Below are 20,388 nucleotides of genomic sequence, written 5' to 3' on the forward strand. Positions count from 1 at the left end.
GGCGGCGAGCCCGGCCGGGGCTCCGCTCTCCCCGGCGGCCAGAGGCAGCGCCGGGGGGAGGGCGGCCGGGGCTCCGCTCTCCCCGGCGGCCAGAGGCAGCGCCGGGGGGAGGGCAGCGAGCCCAGTCGCGGCCCCGCTTTCGGGCCGGAGCGCCGCGCCGCCCCCCTCCAGGTGCCGCCCCAAGCACCAGCTTGGTGGGCTGGTGCCTGGAGCCGGCCCTGTCCCCTGCGAGCTCCCTCTTACACACGGGCCTAACCAGCCTTACAGAGCGAGGCGTGGGATCATGACAACTGCATTGATCAGAACGGGAATATTCTGGGGCTGGCTAGAGGTGCTCCAGAAGGGCGGAGACGCTAGCAGAATGTTTCCTGGAACTCAAGAGACAGCCCACTGTATATAGCGTTCCTCACATCCCCAGGTGCCTGCTGCCAGATGCTAGCAGCCTGGAGTGTGGGCCTTCAGTGCACTAACCCTGCCCTGCCCGGCACCCAGGAAGCACTACGGTCCTCATCCTGCCTGGGTCCACACTGTGAGGGGCGGGAAGGAAGAGATGAGCCTCCTCTCTCCTCCATCCCCTCCACGCAGAACAAGAACTCTCCTTGATCCAGCCAACACAGAGCTCAATTTCTTCTCCCTAGGACATGAAAAACGTGTACTGCCTGTTAATCCGTCATGCATAATTCACGGATTAGATCAGGGGTTCTCAAACTTCATTGCACCGTGACCCCCTTCTGACAATAAAAATTACTACATGACCCCAGGATGGGGGACCAAAGCTTGAGCCCACCGAAGCCCCATTGCCCCAGGTGGAGGGGCCAAAGCCAAAGCCTGAGCCCCACTGCCACGGGTGGTGCGGCTCAGGCTTTGGCCCCGGGTGGTGGGACTTGGGATGTCTAACACCAGCCCTGGCAATCCCCTTAAAATGGATTCGCGACCCACTTTGGGATCCCAACCCACAGTTTGAGAACCACTGGATTAGATCATTTACCTGCTAATCTATCCTTGTGGTCAGGAGATACAAGGAAAATGAGGAGCTCTTTAAAGATGAGGCTAAATGAATTTAAAGAACTGCTGGTGCTTCACAGAAAATATGGAAAGACAGTCCATTTATAACAGCTTGCCAATGCTATCTGTGTAACACGTTTATCACATCATCAGTATAATGGTACCATCTTTTCCTCTCTGTTTGTTCTCTTCCCATTTATATAGCTCATTTTTGGATATTTATTCTCTTCTTTTTATGACTAAAGATGTTTCCACAATAATAGGCACTTTCTTGCTTATGGAAAGAGTTTATTCTGTAATATATTGCAGTTAAGATGAGAGTTTAGTTTAATCAATCCACCCTTTTCAACTTAATGCACAACCACGAGTCTTTATTCTTTTCAGATGCACCTGTTTGGAGTTGTGCTAAGCGCGTCTTCTCTGCAGATCTGTTTAGTGCAGGTGGTGAGGAAGGCAAAGCGCTGATAAACAGGAAGCTGTAATCAGGATTTCCTGTCTGCGCTTGGAGCTGGTTTAGCTTCGGATATTAACTTGAAAATATACCAGAAAGGCAGCACAATTCTGTTATCTTCAGACTTTTATAGATGATTTTTAATTGATTTTATAACAACAATGTATTTTGATTAGGGCTACTGATTAATCGCAGTTAACTCACGCGATTAACTCAAAAAAATTAATCGCAATTAAAAAATTTAATCACTATTAATCGCAGTTTTAATCACACTATTAAACGATAGAATGCCAATTGAAATTTATTAATTATTTTGGATGTTTTTCTACATTTTCATATATATTGTATTCTTTATTGTAATTGAAATCAAAGTGTATATTATTTTTATAACAAATATTTGCACTGTAAAAATGATAAACAAAAGAAATAATATTTTTCAATTCACCTCATACAAGTACTGTAGTGCAATCTCTTTGTCGTGAAAGTGCAACTAACAAATATAGATTTTTTTTTGTTACATAACTGCACTCAAAAACAAAACAATGTAAAACTTCAGAGTCTACAAGCCCATTCAGTCCTACTTCTTCTGGGTCAGACCAAAGGTCCATCCAGCCCAGTATCCTGTCTGCCGACAGTGGCCAATGCCAGCTGCCCCAGAGGGAGTGAACCTAACAGGTACCTAACATGATCAAGTGATCTCTCTCCTGCCATCCATCTCCACCCTCTGACAAACAGAGGCTAGGGACACCATTCCTTACCCATCCTGGCTAATAGCCATTAATGGACTTAACCTCCATGAATTTATCCAGTTCTCTTTTAAACCCTGTTATAGTCCTAGCCTTCACAACCTCCTCAGGCAAGGAGTTCCACAAGTTGACTGTGTGCTGTGTGAAGAAGAACTTCCTTTTATTTGTTTTAAACCTGCTGCCCGTTAATTTCATTTGGTGGCCCCTAGTTCTTATATTACGGGAACAAGTAAATAACTTTATTCACCTTCTCCACACCACTCATGACTTTATATACCTCTATCATACGTCTCCTCTTTTCCAAGCTGAAAAGTCCTAGCCTCTTTAATCTCTCCTCATATGGGACCTGTTCCAAACCCCTAATCATTTTAGTTGCCCTTCTCTGAACCTTTTCTAATGCCAATATATCTTTTTTGAGATGAGGAGACGACATCTGTACGCAGTATTCAAGATATGGGCGTACCATGGATTTATATAAGGGCAATAAGATATTCTCCGTCTTATTCTCTGTCCCTTTTTTAATGATTCCTAACATCCTGTTTGCTTTTTTGACCGCCTCTGCACACTGCGTGGACGTCTTCAGAGAACTATCCGTGATGACTCCAAGATCTCTTTCCTGATTAGTTGTAGCTAAATTAGCCCCCATCATATTGTATGTATAGTTGGGGTTATTTTTTCCAATGTGCATTACTTTGCATTTATCCACACTAAATTTCATTTGCCATTTTGTTGCCCAATCACTTAGTTTTGTGAGATCTTTTTGAAGTTCTTCACAGTCTGCTTTGGTCTTTACTATCTTGAGCAGTTTAATATCGTCTCCAAACTTTGCCACCTCACTGTTTACCCCTTTCTCCAGATCATTTATGAATAAGTTGAATAGGATTGGTCCTAGGACTGACCCTTGGGGAACACCTCTAGTTGCCCCTCTCCATTCTGAAAATTTACCATTTATTCCTACCGTTTGTTCCCTGTCTTTTAACCAGTTCTCAATCCATGAAAAGATTAGCCCAATCGCTAAGACAAACAAGTTAGTTTACATTTACAGGAGATAATGCTGCCCTCTTCTTATTTACAATGTCACCAGAAAGTGAGAACAGACATTTGCATGGCATTTTTGTAACTGGCATTGGAAGGTATTTACATGCTAGATATGCTAAACATTCGTATGCCCCTTCATGCTTCAGCCACCATTCCAGAGGACATGCTTCCATGCTGATGATTCTCATTTAAAAAATAATGTGTTAATTAAATTTCTGACTGAACTCCTTGGGGGAGAATTGTATGTCCCCTGCTCTGTTTTACCTGCATTCTGCCATCTCTTTCATGTTATAGCAGTCTCGGATGATGACTCAGCACATGTTGTTCATTTTAAGAACACTTTCACTGCAGATTTGACAAAATGTAAAGAAGGTACCAATGTGAGATTTCAAAAATCTTCCAAAATCTGTAGTGTCTTCCAAAATTCCACAAGGTGTGGAGCATGCTTTCAGAAGTCTTAAAAGAGCAACACTCCAATGCGGAAACTACAGAATCTGAACGACCAAAAAAGAAAATCAACCTTCTGCTTGTGGCATCTGACTCAGATAATGAAAACGAACATGCATCGGTCTGCACTGCTTTGGATTGTTATCGAACAGAACCCATCATCAGCATGGATGCATGTTCCCTGGGATGGTGGTTGAAGCTTGAAGGGACATATGAATCTTTAGCACATCTGGCACATAAATATCTTGCAACGCCAGCTACAACAGTGAACGCCTGTTCTCACTTTCAGGTGACATTGTAAACAAGAAGTGGGCATTATCTCCTGCAAGAAGTGCAGCATTATCTCCTGCAAATGTAAATAAAATTGTCTGAGCAATCGGCTGAACAAGAAGTAAGACTGAGTGGACTTGCAGGCTCTAAAATTTTATATTCTTTTATTTTTGAATGCAGGTTTTTTGTATATAATTCTACATTTGTAAGTTCAACTTTCATGATAGAGAGATCACACTACATTACTTGTATTAGGTGAATTGAAAAATACTATTTATTTTGTTTTTTCACAGTGCAAATACTTGTAATCAAAAATAAATATAAAGTGAGCACTGTACACTTTGTATTCTGTGTTGTAATTGAAATCAATATATTTGAAAATGCAGAAAGCATCCAAAAATATTTAAATAAATGGTATTCTATTATTGTTTAACAGTGTGATTAATTGCGATTAATTTTTCTAATCGCTTGACAGCCCTAATTTTGATAGCTAAAAGTAAAAATATAAAAAAAATAATGGCATTAATTTCCAGGCTTGCTATCAAAGGGTTTCGTGCTGTGCGAAGAGCAGAAAAGCTATTTACCCCCACTCTAAGGGTACGTCCAGACTACTCCACCGGAGTGAGCGGCGGTAGCGGAGTCGACGGGGGAGCCGCGGCCGTCGATGCTGCGCTGTGAGGACGGGAGGTAAGTCGGAATAAGATACGTCGACTTCAGCTACGGTATTCCCATAGCTGAAGTTGCATATCTTACATCGACCCCCCCCCAGTGTAGACCAGGCCTACAAGAAAGTAATATTAACAGAGAAAGAGGAGGGTGTACAGAATCAGCCCTTGCTTCTGCTGCCTGGAGGCGGAATGGCACAGAACTGCAGTACAGCCCCTCTGTGGAGTCAGGGAAAGGATTGCATTCCCTCAGCCCTGTGGAGATCTCCAGTGCAAAGCTGATGTTCCAGGCTTTGCACAGGCTAGGAGCCTTGGCTCTGCACTGTACATACAGGGTTAAAAGTTTCAGCCCTGATTCAAGCACAACTTCCATTAAAGTTAATGGCACAGATTCTTCTCTCCTTTGACAGCAGTTTTACCTCTGTGTAATTTCACTGACTTCAGTGAAGGAATATGTTTTGATTTACACTGGAGTAAGGAAGAGGAGAGTCAGACCCTGTGAATTAGGACAGAGGAGGGCTGTACAGTTTGGGCCTGCCCTACACATGTATGTTTGGCCTAAAAAGTAAATTATCAATCACATTTTGTAGACATGCTGCATTTTACTGAAATATAGGAATGAGAAATACAGTAAGAGTTTGCACTTTCAGCTGAGGATCTCAAAGCACTTTACAGATGCTTAGGAGTTAAATCTCAAAACACCCCAATGAGTTAGGAACGTATTATTATGGCCATTTTACAGGAAGAGAAACTGACACTCAGAAAGATCACTGACTCAGCCACGGTCACACAGAGCCAGGAACAGGACCCAGATCTCCTTAATGCTAGCCTCTGCCTCGGTCATTAGACCATCCTTTCCTCCCAGGAGAAATGCTATGTGCAGAACTGGACGTAGACAAACATTAAGGTGTGGGTAGCAATTACTGGTGCCAAGACAAAGTTGCACACATAACAGTTTGAATTCTTCCATTGGTTTCACACACCTTGGCTCCGAAACTATTCCTCATGCCCTTCTCCACCCAAAAAGACACTGCAGCAGGAAATGTGCTTGAGGAAAACAATAGCCCATTAGCATTGCTCTGCAAGCGGACAAGGCAGTCTTGCTTTTATCTGCTTCGGTATAAAACATTGACATCATCTGGCAATATAGAGAGGTGCTTTTATGTATTTACCTCCCTTAGCCGTCTCCTCCTCCTGTAAAGCTAGAGGGCCCTGCCTGCAGTGGGCACCTGGTCTAGAGCCAATTGAAGTCAGCCAGCTGGATCTGGCCTTCTCATGGGCTTGGCATCGGACCCTGGAAGGAGTGTGGTTTTGATGCACAGCATAGGGCAGGATTTGAGGCACATGGGAAATGGGTCTGCTGCATCCCTGCCTGCATCAGAGCCCAGCACCCTGGGGACTTCCTTTGCAGGAAGAGAACAGGCTGTGACAGTAAATCCACTGCGCAGCCATGTAACCGGGAAGAGGGCTACCTCTGCCTCAGGGCTCTAGCAGTAGCTCCACAGCTTTTGGGGTGGGGGAGGATTTTTTTTTCTTCCCCTCCCGCACAGATCATTGCCTTGTGCCAAGCCCAGCTTCTTGTACTTAGTACAGAGGGGTGGCGGTATTGTAGCTTCACTCCAGTGAATTTAATGAGAATTTTTGCCCAAGTTAGGACTACTGCAGAATTCAGTTGTTAATGACAGATCATAAAAGTCTGGCTGCACTTGGAATGGATTTTTGGTTTGTGTATTTTTTAGCTGTCCAGTACGTGCCTAAATGGCTCATTCGCTGCTTCACATTTTCCATTGTTACTGTCATTTTTTCAGTCAAACAGAACTGAGAGAGAAGGGGACACAGACTAAGCGGTGCTGACATTTTCTCTGTAGCTTCAATAAACATTTGATATCAGGAACTTTACTGTAAAACTCCCCACAGTGCCACCACCCCTTCTGACCCCTGACTCAGTTTTAAATCGGGACCCATTGACTTTAGTGTGGCTGGCAAACCTGCATAATCAGAGCTATTCTACTGGAAATAGCAGTCAATCCAAATGCAAAAGTTCTGAAAAGCTAAAGCAATTACAAGTCTAGTACATTCCATTCCGATGACACATCCGTACTGCAAGGAGACACACTTTAAAGCAACAGCTCCATACCTTAAATGCCTGTGGCTGATGAATAAACACATATATGCATAGGTTTCCAAAGGCATGGTAACCCTAAACTAAATGGTGAAAGGGGTGGGGCAGGGGGAAAGGGGAGAGCAAATAAAGTTCCCTCTGAATCGGAAAACCTGGCTGTATGTACAACAGCATAATGGACACAGGGGTAATCGTCGCTATTGTCCATCCCAAACGTTCAAAAATCACAAGTCAGGCATCAGAAAATCGTGAGATTGGCTTTAAAATCACGACACTATTTTGGAACAATTATAAAAGTGGGTTTCTTTTCATTTGCCTTCTGAAGCTTTTGATACACTCAGTCCATGCTTTCAAATTTTTCTCTGCAACCAGAAGGGCTAGAAACTTACTGCTTCGGTGGGGTTATTTCAATGGAAGCTGAGATTCTTCTATAATCACTTGACTTCGGGAGCTGGGACTTTAGGAAAAACCTCAAATATTGCAAGACATGATCAAAATCACAGGAATTGGCAGTCCTGGGTTACTGTTATAGTTCAGCCATTTGCTCATGGGACGGTGCTGCTTCTAGCTCCCCTGCAGTTTATGTGTGGCCTGTGCTGCAGAACATTAGAGTGAGGATCCAGAAAGCTAATTACTGTAACCCGATCGACTGTTTCATCCATTATTATAGAACCGCTAAGGCCTCTGAGGTCCTGCCTTTGTCAGCGGAGGGGATGAGCTCCCGGTGGATTGAAGCAGGAGCAGCATAGACATGGGGTGCTACCTTTGTGCTGTCTTTCTGTCACCCACCTGTATGGAAGCCTATCTTTGGATGTTGCATTGAGTTGATGCTCTGTGGCTGAAGGGGAGCTATCAGGGATTAGAACAAGGGAAACACTCTTCACATCATTCCACCCTTCTCCTATTTTGTGGGTCTGACTCCACTAATTTACCTAGGTTTCCTTTGTCTATATGGAATTCCTTACCCAAGGGAGGTGGGATTCTGGGAGCAGTAGAGATTCCCTGGCAGCACAGCAGTGTTGTTAAGGGAGTTGGCGGAAGGGGAGGTGCTCCAGGAGGCCAGGTGAGGAACCAGAAGTCAGCAGAGCATTGAGATTCAGGGCCTGTGTGTGGAGGGTTCTAATCTCTGAGATAGGCTGAGTTTAGGGACTGAACCCTGGCCTCTGCTGGTTCAATCCCTCCTGACCTCCAGGAGCAATGCCAGAGAAACTCCATAAGGCAAATTTTGGAACTTCTAGTGACCTAGATGGATAATTCCCTTATTATTTTGATTTGAACTATGCTGTTAAAATGCAGCATAACAACATAAACCCGCTTGACAGGCTGTCAAGAGTGACTTGACTCTAGTTTGACATTGCTCTCAATCCCTGTCCCTCCTTGCTGCAAAGAGAATGTCTGCTGCAGACTAGGCCCTCATGGTAGAAGGGCCTTAAAATGAGGTACCTCATAAGATGTACTGCTGTTATAATAACCTCACACCTCAGTTCTTCAGCACACAACCCATCGCACTTTCACACATGATATGCAAATGGCACATTTTGCAAGTGACGTCCTATTAGAACAGAAGAGGAAGACATTAGGAGGCTGTTACCAACTTAACCTCCACATCAATCAAAAGGAAACAAAAGAAAAGAAAACATTTGTGATAGGATGTGCTTAGGAATAAGATCTGATCAAAGAGTTCAAGAGCATGTTCTGAACACTTAGAAATTGTAAAACAGCTCAGCTATGGTGAGATCTAAAAAAACAATTAAAGGGTCACTCTCAGATGCCATAATCACATATTTTTAAACATATTATTAGTTAGACGTGTCTGGAAATATAGCCAGAGATTATTGCAACTAAAAGAATTTTTAGAAAAGTAATTTACTCTCCATTGTTTATAAATGCCTGAACAGACAGACAGAGGATAGGTCTTTGTTGATTGTTTACCTCGTGTACTTGGTTTAGCTTGAACAATGAAGACAGGCTTATCAGGCTGACTGTTCTTTCTGGCAAGGAAGCGTGAACCTTCCAGGGTTAAAGATTTTGAAAATCTTTAGTTGATGTTCACAAACCATCCCCCCCCCCATAATTTAAACCATGGGGCTCAGTCCTCTGGTATGTCCAATCTCTGCTGCGTGCCGCAGAGGTAGGGAAGCCGTAAAGGAAGGGGTTGCTACTCCCCAGGCCTGGGGCAGCTGAGAGCCAGTTTGGCCTCCACCGTAGATTAGAACTGCCATTGGGTTGCCCTAAACTATCTCAAAAATACAGTGACCATCAGACCACTGTCTGCCAGAGCACAGCACAGCCAGCGACACTCCCTCTTGCCCTAGCACGGGGGTTCTCAAACTGGGGGTCGGGACCCCTCAAGGGGTTGCAAGGTTCTTACATGGGGGGTCGTGAGCTGTCAGCCTCCACCCCAAACCCTGCTTCGCTTCCAGCATTTATAATGGTGTTAAATATATTTAAAAGTGTTTTTAATTTATAAGGGGGGTGTCGCGCTCAACGGCTTGCTATGTGAAAGGGGTCACCAGTACAAAAGTTTGAGAACCACTGCACTAGCACATCCCCAAGAGATCCATTTTGCACCATGCAGATATTCTTCCTACATCAGGAGAATCCCCGGCTGGCAGTTTAAGCACAATGGAGCTGTTATGGGTCTCAGGATTGAGTCTGTGTGTTTCCCAAGAGTGGTTCAATTAAAAAAAAAAAAAAAAAAAAAAAAGGGCAAAAGAATGTTGCTCTAGCTAAAGGGAAGCCTGTGCTATGTATCAGGAGGCAGGGCTGGATTTACACCTTACGGGCTCCTAGGCACAGCATCTTCAGCGCCCTCCCGCCCAGAGACCCCTCCACAAATCCCCCACCACAACTGCACAGCACCCTGCACACACACCCCACCCTGTGCTCCTCCACCCTCAGACTCCTCCCTCTGCCCAGCACCCCCCATACAGCCCCACAGCCACAACTGTCCAGTGTCCCAACACACACAGACTTCCCCCATCCCCCACTGCCCAGCACCCCCTATAACCCCCCACTGCCCAGCACTCCCCACGAACCCCCCCCACTGCCCAGCACCCCCCAACACAGCCCCACCACCACAACTGTCCAGTGCCCCACACAGACCCCCCACTGCCCAGCACCCCAACACACACAGACCTCCCCCACTCCCCACTGCCAAACACTCCCCACAAACCCCCCACTGCCCAGCACTCCCACATATAGCCCCACCACCACAGCTGCCTACTGCCCCACACAGACCCCCCCACTGCCCAGCACTCCCACATACAGCCCCACCACCACAACTGCGTAGTGCCCCACACAGACCCCCCCACTGCCCAGCACCCCAACACACACAGACCCCCCACTGCCCAGCACTCCCCCACAGCCCCACCACCACAACTGCCCAGTGCCCCACACAGACCCCCCACTGTCCAGCACCCCCCGAGCCCCACCAGCACAACTGCCCAGTGCCCCACACAGACCCCCCACTGCCCAGCGCCCCAATATACACAGACCTTCCCCATCCCCTACTGCCCAGCAGCTCCCACAAACCCCCCACTGCCCAGCACCCTCCCACAAACCCTCCCAGAGACCCACTCTCCTGTGCCCTGCCCCCCGGCCGCATTCACCAGCCCGGCTGGGAGGTGACTGTGTCTGCCGAGCTAAGCTGGCAGTGCAGCTGGGGCTGTTCAAGGGGATTGCTCTGGCCTCTTGGGAGCAGCATGATCAGCCACGCTGGAGCAGGAGCGGGGCCTGCCTAGGCCGGGCTCCCTCGGGACCCACTTACTCGGCAGGGCCCCCAGCGGCATTGGACTGCTGAGCTCTTCCCCTGCTGCTTCGCCTTCCCTGCTGTCAGGAGCGCTCCAGCAGGACTGCGTGAGGCCGTCTCCCCATCAGCCGGCCCTGCACCCTGCCCAGACCCGGGAGTGGCAAACTTTGAATTTTTAGGCACCCTTAGAACTCTGGTGCCCCTAGGCACGTGCCTACTGTGCCTAATTGGAAATCCGGCCCTGTCAGGAGGAGGACAACTTCCTTTAGACGGGGTGTATTTAGTTTTTCATTAGAATGTTTCCATCATTCCCTCTCTGCTCCTCTTTCCACTGTCTCCTCTAAGGAGAACACAAACCCCCTAATGTCCAAAACTCAGGATGCTCCATCTGAGGTACAATAGCTTCACCCCTCTCCAGTACCTACCTGGTTTCATTTTTCATTCTCTTGCACCATGCTGCAATGCTGGGGTTGGAAACACCACAGGGGATGTTTAAATCCACACACTTAACGTCTGTGTATATCGAATTAAGAAAAAATTCATAGAAACTATTAGCTTTTGAATTTTTCTTTTCTTTTTTTATTTATTTTTTTAAACAGTGTAGACAAATCCAACAGGAGGGCTGGTCAAATTTTTTCCATCCAAGTTATTTAATGATGGAAAATTGGAGTTTAACCAAAGTAAGGTTGGCTTTTTTTTGTTTGTTTTGTTTTTCAAAAACAAGTTAGTTTTTTGTGGAAATTTTTGATATTTTGGCCAAAACAAAAATGATCCAACTCCCCCAATGTTTTGCTTTTCTGCCAAAAATTTTCAGTATTTGAATTTTTGCCAAAGAGAAAAGAAAATTTCTGTGGAAAATTTAGATGAAACATTTTCTGGGTGGAGGGGTAGGAGGACCCAAACATTCTTCAACCAGTTCTGTTCAACAAAACCTAGGAGATCGTCTGATTTTGTCTTCTTCAAGCACACACAGCTGAAGGAAAATACCAAGCCAACACCTGATAATATAGCACTTACACCACCATCCTTTCCATTGTGTGAAAACTAGCAAGTGGTTATTGAGTGATGTAAATTAATTACTTTTAAAACTATGGATTACTCTCTTTGATGTTCTAATGGTTAAGGCAGTCTGGACAGATTGCAGTGATTGGTTGTGATGTGAGTGGATTAAATGCAATGGTATCTTCTTTTAATAGCTGGAGGGCTACTCTTCCAGTTGATCAGTGTACCTGCTGGGCGCTTGAGAATAAAGACAGACCTTCAATATCTGTGATTGAAGTTTCTGATCACTCTGGGAAATGCCCCTTCATTTGAGGAGATGTTGCCAAATCCAAATATTTCTCACTTTGCCTTTTCATTCCCTTTAAAGGAGAGATTATTCATGATGTCTGTCAAGAAGGAAGGTGCCCAGAAGAAATGGGCTGCCGTAAAGGAGAAACTTGGGTCCCAGGAGACTGACCAGTCAGAGGCCAACCTGGAAAATGCAGAGCCAGAACTATGCATTCGCCTCCTACAAATGCCCTCGGTAGTGAACTACTCTGGTCTCAAGAAGCGACTGGAGAGCAGCGATGACACCTGGATGGTCCAGTTTCTGGAGCTGAGTGGCCTAGATCTGCTCTTAGAGGCCCTGGACAGGCTGTCTGGAAGAGGAGTATCCAGGATTTCTGATGCCCTGCTTCAGCTCACCTGCATTAACTGTGTGCGAGCTCTCATGAACTCTCACAAGGGGATCGAATACATTGTCAGCAATGAAGGCTATGTCAGGAAACTCTCTCAAGGTAAGAACACTTATTGTTCCTTTTAAACACACACAAGTCAGCTTCGCAATAAGGCTTCTTGTTGCTTAGTCACCTGCTCCACTCTGAACATATTATTTCACAGATATATATTAAAGAGTTTTTTATATTTTTATCATGCTGTTGCCTTTTAAATAGCATAGGGCTTTAGCAGCTTTCTCACAAGGACATTAGAGACTATTCTTATGCAGACTCATTTAATAAAACGGGTTTTTTCCTCTAAAAAACCCTACTGCTTTTAAATGCCACTTCCCCCAATTTTTGGCATATGGCAGAGAAGAAATATTGGACCCGTTTCCACATAGGAGTCTTTCATGTTTTGCCAACAAAGTGTAAGACACTCTGTCTTAGGATAACATAGAAACTACTGGTTCCTTACCTCCCTGACTTCACCTTGTAGACAGATATCTGTCACTTATTGTTTGTGAAGTCAAAAAGCAGAGTGTGGACTGTTAATCAAATGGACCTCAACAGCTACAATTGACAAAGAAGAAGGGTGTCTCTGTGGTTAAGACTCAGAACATCCCAATTCTATACCTGGTGCTGCCACAGATTTCCCGTGTGACCTTGAGCAAATCATTTAATTTCTCTAGGCCTTAGTTTCCATCTGTAAAATGAGGCTAATGCTGCCTTCTTTCTTCCATCCTTTGAGTGTCTTGGCTGTTTAGATTTAAGTTCTTCAAGACATCTCTTACTATTTGTATAGTGCTAACCAGAATGAGGCCCTGATCTTAGCTGAGGTCTCTAATGTTACTCTATACTACCAATGCCACATGCGTTCATGTCGTGCTCCCAGTCAGCACCTGGCCTGGGTCAGGAAAGCTAATCCATCCAGAGGACCAAATTCAGTGATGAATCCTAGTCACGTACCACTTGAGGCATGTTGTGCATATGCTAAGAAGAATTGCCATATCTACAAACCCATTATTTATAGCTATTTAAACCCTCCACTGTTTGACAAGCTTCTCTATTTTAAAGTTATCTTCCTTTTTCTCCTCCCAAAAAAGAAAAGACTTGTCTTTCCTAACAGCAATAAAATATAGGAATGGGCATTTTTCACTGTGGAAGTAGGAGCATTTGTAGTGTTATTCAGTAATGCAATCTCTTTGCTTCATTGTAAAAGATCAATAAGGTATATCCTGGCCAATGCTCTGTGGAACACACAGGGAAAAGGGAAGCAGAAATATAGGATGGCTGATTAGAGCAATTCATAGTGCATCCCATCTAAACTCAAAGAATAAGACTGTTCAAACCAAAACCTGCAACGTTTCTCCAGCTTTTCAAGAAACTGAACCGTTTTTGTGAATTTGCAATAAAATGTGTCATTCTTGAGTGTCCAGGTATTTGAATCTCATTGCACATACTTCCTGGAACACTTGCACAAGTACATGGCTTGTGTGCGTCCCAGACTCTGGATGTTGATGGAGTTTCAGAGACGTATACACTAATAGACATTTTCTCTTTTTGGCAGCACTGGACACGTCTAATGTCATGGTCAAAAAACAGGTGTTTGACCTGCTAGCTGCACTCTGCATTTACTCACTGGATGGGCATGCCCTGGCTTTGGACGCTCTGGACCATTATAAGGCAAGTGCATAGTCAGAGTACTATATGGTGTTATTATCTAGTTCCCTGTGTGATAGGTAGACCAGTGTGCACTATTATTTCAGCTCTGATCCTGCAGCTGGATGCACATGGGTGCATCCCTCCACCTGGGGGCACAGCACAGGCATAGGGATCAAGTTGTATCATTCTGGTTAGAGAGTCAGGGACTTAAAGACTGAGCTTTGTAGTAAGTAAAAAAAAAAAAAAAAAAAGATGCCTTCCTTGTCAGCAGAAGTCTGAGTGGCTGCACAATGACTCAGCTAGAGGCATCTGGCTGGCAGCCATAAGGATCTTTGTGGAAGCCCTACCAGCATCCGTGGAAAACTCACAAAAATCAAAGGTACCATGCCTGTGGGTTTCACAGCCCTGGATGGCTGTACCAAGGAGCAGGAAGAAGTCTCAGGTCAAAGAGGGAACTTTTCCAATGCAAGTGATCAGTTTCCATTTACTTTCTCTGCCGACTAGACGTCTGCTCAGTGATGGAAGGCGCTGTCTCTAGCACACATTTTTCTTTCTCGTGTTTAGTGAGATATGCTGATGAGGAGTTAAGATACTGACCTTGTTTTAGAGTCTGTTTTTAAAAGGAAAAAAAAAAGTTTCTAAACTGGAACATCTGCAATATCACTTGTGTGTTACCAGACTGTGAAGAACCAGCAGTACCGATTCAGTGTCATAATGAATGAGCTCTTTGCTACGGATAACGTGCCTTACATGATAACGCTGCTAAGTGTTATTAATGCCGTGATCCTGGGGACTGAAGAACTAAGAATCAGGACGCAGCTCAGAAATGAGTTTATAGGTAAGTGTAGCAAAGCGAAGACTCACGGGTGTGGTGCCTCCTGCTGGTCATTTGGGAATTAGTTCATCCAGCACTCGGGGCGCCTCCTGGTGGCCGGTGTCTCGCCTGTCGCAGGCCCCGTGTCCCTTCCGGACCCCGGTGCCCTTTACCTTGGGGTTCTGCCCACTGCAGTACCCCCACACACTGGGTCCCCCTGCCAGGGGAACCCCCAATCCCCTATACCCACCTTGCCTCAGTGGCTACTGCCAGTCGTCATCTAGCCCCCTCTCACTGGGGCAAACTGCAGGCTGTATTGGCCACTCATCATTGGCAAGAGGGTCAGACCAGCTACCTCTGCCTATTCCCGGGCTGCACCTCCCAGCCCCAGTACCTGCATAGGCCTTTATCAAGGCCTCAGCCTGGGGAGTTGCCAGGCTGGAGCTCCCCAGTTCTTCTCGCCCTTCCCCAGCACTGCTCTGCTTCAGGTACCCTATTCCCAGGCAGCTGGGTCCTTCTCCCTCCAAGGCCGGAGAGAGACTGTCACTCAGCTCCTGGCTCACAGCCCTTTTATAGGGCCAGCTGTGGCCTGATTGGGCGTGGCCCCAGCTGTGGCTGCTTCCTCAATCAGCCTAGCTTTTTCCACCAGAGCGGGGTAACTGGCCCACTACAGTAAGAAAGTTGTGTCCCCGTCAGGTTCCCTTCTTTTGGCCCTCTGACTGCACTCCTGTCCCTGTTATTTCATTAGTTGTCTCCCGAAATCAGTTGGGTTTCAGGTCCTGTAGATCCTCCCCTTAGGCTGTGGGGGGGGATCCTTTAGCAGTGGGCTGGCTTCCGCCCGCCCACTTCCCAGGACCCAATAGGTACAGTAAGAAAGTTGGTTGGATCTAACTTTATGAAAGGAATTAAACTCTTGAACTCAAGCCAGTTCTGTGGTAGGTTTTCAAAATACCAGTAAGATAGTTAAATGAAAAAAAAAAGTTGTGCAAATTGCATTGTGTCATACTTGAGACACTAATAATGAGCCTAACGTATAGGCAGTGCAGTAGCCTTTGACTCTCGTTTTATATTTGATAAACTTTCTTTAATCCCATTATTTCAAGCTTTGTTCTTCTTTTTCACATAAACTTGATCTTTTCTTCTTGTATGCTAACAGAATTCCAGCTTAATCTACCCTATATATATACACTGTAACCTTTATTCCATGAGCTAGTTTAATCAACTCATGTCTGTAGCAGCCCAGTCTTTATTCAGGCCTGATCTACACTACACAGTTATGTCAACATAAACTGCCTTACATTGACCTAGTTGTGGAAGTGTCTCCACTTAAATTTGGCTCGTGCCGATTTAGTAACACTACCCAAGCGGCGTAGAGTCACGGCTGATGTAATTAGGTTGATGCAGTGTCAGTGTAGATACTGCATTGCTTACATTGACTGTGGCTTTCAGGAGCTGTTCCAAAATGCCCCATACTGACCATACAATTGATACAAATGCTCCTGGTGAGGACGCGTACCACCAACACAAAGAGCCAAGTGTGCACACACCCAAGCGATTTATTAACTGTGGTGGCTGTATGCTGACGTAAGTTAGGTCAACATAATTTTGTAGTGTAGACATGGCCAGGGCCAAACTGAGATCTGATGCAACTCCTCTCACAGTTAATGTGAGTAGTGCTTTCTTTTGCCAGGATTCAGTTTAGCCCATACAATGTAGCACGTGATTTAAGAATATACAGTAGTAGTCTCTAATTGCTTGAACATAAGGAATGTTGGGTACAATGAGACAGATGTTCAAATACTCCATTTTAAGAAACTTCATGTGCAGCTGAGGATAATACACCTTATGTTTTTCGCAACATTGTAAAATAAAGTCCTGATCCTGCAGATATTTAGCTCCAGGGTATTACGCACCTGCACAAATATTTGCAAGACTGGGATCCAAGCTCTTGTTAATGAACATTCTCCTTTCTATGTCCCAATCTTGCAAACATTTATGCATATGCTTAACTTTACTCATTCTGAGTAGTTCTGTTGAAGGCAATGAAACTGCTTGCAGTAGTAAGTAGTACTAAGCATGTGCATAAGTCGTTGCAGAACTGGGGGCCTTAATTTCTTTTTAATTAATTTTTTTGTACAGCCTTGCAATATACAATGATTAGAGGTTCCAAGAGGAGAATTAAGGCACCTTGGTAATAATAAAAACATGCAACTTTAAATAGCAATTTAATCCTTTGCACCTGGGAAACGTTAGGTTTTATGCATATACAAATTCCTCACAGAAGTGCTTAACATCTAGTAGCTTAGAATGACAACACTTTTTATTTTCCTCTGTCAGGTCTTCAGTTGTTGGATATTTTAAACAAGCTAAGGTAAGGTTTTCTTCTTTTAAACTTTATTTTATAATGCGATTCATTTCGATACAACTATAAAAATACTTAGTGCTTATTTTAGCAATTCTTTCACTTTATACAAATGTCTATTTTTATTTTATTTCCTTTTTTAAAAAATGTTTGGCTTATCCGTATTTTTCACTGCTTCCTTTCTGAGTTTTCTCCTGGTTAGAAATATAAAAACCATTGCATTTCACTGCACTTTTTCCTGTGATATCTCATTTTTTCTCCCTTTATGTTAACCATGAGTCAGAACCAAAACCCAAGAACCACGCTCCCTCCCCAAACTTTTGCAGTGTTCCGAATCTGAATCGAGATCTACATTTTGTAAATAGCTCCTTTTTCTAAACCAAAACCTAAGATCCAAGGAGGAAATCATATGGTATAAAATACTGTTTCAAACCTCTTCATCCTACGGTAACAATATAAACATGGTTAGTCTTGGTAGTGTAGAAAGGGTGCAACTGTTTTAAAATGAAACTTGAGAGTTTTAGGCCAACATGGCTTAAAGCCTCGCTTACCTGGCTTTTTTGGTTTTTATTTTTCCTCATCCACACTGACCACAGCTTTAACTGGGACAGTTTTCAAGATTGTTTTTGCAAAGAGCTTGCAGACTCAATCCAAGCAGATCACTGTGGATCAATGTGCTGTTGTCTTGTTGAGTCTGTATCTCAGCTCATCTTATAGTATCAATAGCTTCTGGTCACTGAACAGTTTGAGGGCATTTTACCATTTGATTGCTGATTCTTGTCCCAGAAATATCCAGCTAAGGCACGTGGCTGGACGTACCTGTCTGAACAAATTGTTCATTTGGAAGGACAGTCCATGAGGAAACCATGTCAAGTTTTAAGATATGTGCATAATAAATGTCAATTATTCACACGATTGGGATGTCTGCTCTAGCCCTTTAAAAATTAAGAGATAAGCGGTATTTCCATTGCCATCAGCTAACAAGGGTTTGGGTGCCTGTTCTGTGAGTCCTGCAGATTATGATTTCCAATTTAAAAAAAAAACCTTTTTTGATCAGGGAAGGAAAATCAGTTGAAAGAGCAAATAAATCATTTGAATGATCCTCCTTTGTCTGGATAAATAACTAGTGTCAAGTAAGAGAGAAGAATTAAAAAAGGGAAATGCCATGATCCTGTCAAAACTCTGAGCAGATTTTTCTTTTACCTGCTTTCAAAACACATCCAGGGTCAGGTTCGGCCAGACATCTTTCCCTTGAATAACACCTTGCTCTGAAAGCTGTCTCGTTGATTTCAGGGAGTTACTTGCAGAGGAAGGTACTCCGCAGCGGGGGAGAGGATGGTGGGATTGGCTCCTTTATAAATAATAAGGGAAGGGTCATTTCAGCCCTGAATAGTCAGGTTGGTGGATGAGGAAGTACAAACGACACAAACACAGAAGTTTCAACTGGAACTGGTGCTATACGCTCTTCAATTAAAATGTGTGCTGTGCTATTGTAGAGATATAGAGGACGAGGACCTGTTTATCCAGTGTGAGACATTTGAGGAGTCCAAGTCCGAAGACGACGAGGAATTGTTAAAGACGTGCGATGGGATTGACATGAACAATCACCAAGAGGTCTTTTCGTGTCTTTTCAATAAAGTGAGTAGGACCTACTTTGGGGATACCGTTCCCCAGTGGGAATGACAGCAGCCAGCCCTGGAGACCAGGAGTGGGTGCTGCAGTGAAGTGTGAAAGGGAGAGAATGCAATTAATAGGAAACTGTCTTGTATTTCAGGTGAGCAGCTCTCCGGTCGCCATCCAACTGCTGTCCATTCTCCAGACCCTTTTGTATTTGGAACCTTCTCATCACTCCAACCTGTTGTTGTGGGAATCTTTGGAAATCTTAGCGAACAGAGCCATTTTGCTTGCAAATGACAGTAAGAACAACTTGCCTGCTATTTCAGGCTTTGCCCCTCCCCCCCCCCCAAACTTCCTCAAATCAAATGTACATAAATTACTTCCATTATTGAATCCACTCAGGATTAAACAGAACCCAAGGAAAAAAATCAATAACTAGTCTGTGCTGAAATCCTTGGGTGAAATGCTGGCCCTATTGAAGTCGCTGGGATCAGGATTTCACTCCTTGGCCTTGTCTACACTACAGAGCCTTTATCAGTATAGCTATGGCAGCAGAGCCCCCTACTGGAAATATGGCATAAGTCAACAGAAGGAGTTCTGCAAACTAAGGGTACGTCTACACTTACCGGAGGGTCCGGCGGCAGGCAATCGATGTTCTGGGATCGATCCCGGAAGTGCTCGCCGTCGACGCCGGTACTCCAGCTCGGCGAGAGGAGTACGCGGCATCGACGGGGGAGCCTTCCTGCTGCGTCTGGACCCACGGTAAGTTCGGACTAAGGTACTTCGAATTCAGCTACGTTATTAACGTAGCTGAATTTGCGTACCTTAGTCCGAAGTGGGGGGGTAGTGTGGACCAGGCTGTAGGCACACCACCTCCCTGAGAGACATTACCTTAGCTGCCATTACCTTAGCTTAGGTGACATTACCTTAACTGACACAAGCTCTCTTCTGTTGGCACAGTTGCATCTACCCCAGGTTTTTTGGCTGGCATAGCTATGTCGGTTTGAGGGCGTGATTTTTTTCACACTCCCAGCTGATGTAGCTACACTGGCAAAACGTTGTAGTGTAGACTAAGTCCTTGTCTCTACAAACGAATCCCAGGGTTTATTCTGATCCAAAACCTAATGAAGTCAATGGGAGTCTTTCTGTTGATTGCAGTTGGTATTGGATCTGGCCTTCATTGCTGGGCAGGGCAGCACCATTTACATACACAAAGGTGTTGTTAACATGCCAGGCCCAGCTCCTGTGGCGAGCTCAGTGGGAAAAGTTCGCTGCAGCAGAGATCAGTTCCAGAGATTTCTGTAACATAACCGACGAAACCTGTGGGATGCTCATATTGCTGAAGATCAGTTGCTCAAAAGGGGATCTGGATAGTCTTTGATAACATTTAGTTTACATTTGTTTCCCCCTCACCTTGGTTTACAGTCCAAGGGAACAGCATTGAAGAAGTCCTGGAGAGACTGTTATCCATAAAGAAGTGCCCAAACCAACGAAACTTAGAGCAAAAGCGATCAGCCGAGAGAGTGAATGAAAGCACTCAGACCGACACAGATTTCGGGGAGTTCCTGAGTGCAGCTCAGAGCTCTGCTACGATAGCCTTCCCTCCGGCGACAGCAGCACCTCCACTGGGGCCACCAGGAGCCACAGAGAATGTCTCACCCTCCCAGCTACCAGCCTGCTCCACTTCACCAGGGCACTGCATATCCCCGCCTAGTGCTGCTCCTCCTCCTCCCCCACC

The 20,388-nt window shown here is 45.0% G+C and overlaps 1 protein-coding gene across 1 annotated transcript; it reads left to right on the plus strand.

Annotated features, from left to right (window-relative positions):
- Positions 1 to 4,610: 4,610 nt before the first annotated feature.
- Positions 4,611 to 17,046, plus strand: INF2 (inverted formin, FH2 and WH2 domain containing). Its single transcript, XM_026654213.1, has 5 exons — positions 4,611 to 4,644; positions 11,865 to 12,273; positions 13,763 to 13,878; positions 14,536 to 14,695; positions 17,009 to 17,046. Exons 2-5 carry the CDS (start codon positions 11,877 to 11,879, stop codon positions 17,044 to 17,046), a joined length of 711 nt encoding a protein of 236 aa, XP_026509998.1. The 5' UTR covers positions 4,611 to 4,644; positions 11,865 to 11,876.
- The last annotated feature ends 3,342 nt before the right edge of the window (positions 17,047 to 20,388 follow it).

This window comes from Terrapene carolina, unplaced genomic scaffold, assembly GCF_002925995.2.
Source record: "Terrapene carolina triunguis isolate 2854851 unplaced genomic scaffold, T_m_triunguis-2.0 Scaffold189, whole genome shotgun sequence".
Taxonomy (NCBI): domain Eukaryota; kingdom Metazoa; phylum Chordata; order Testudines; family Emydidae; genus Terrapene; species Terrapene triunguis.

Excerpts from the sequence above, each read along its gene's own strand:
- INF2 (XM_026654213.1), top strand. The coding sequence starts at position 11,877 with ATGATGTCTGTCAAGAAGGAAGGTGCCCAGAAGAAATGGGCTGCCGTA. Across the intron at positions 12,274-13,762 it reads TGTCAGGAAACTCTCTCAAG|CACTGGACACGTCTAATGTC; the intron begins GTAAGAACACTT and ends TCTTTTTGGCAG. Across the intron at positions 14,696-17,008 it reads GCTCAGAAATGAGTTTATAG|GTCTTCAGTTGTTGGATATT; the intron begins GTAAGTGTAGCA and ends TTCCTCTGTCAG.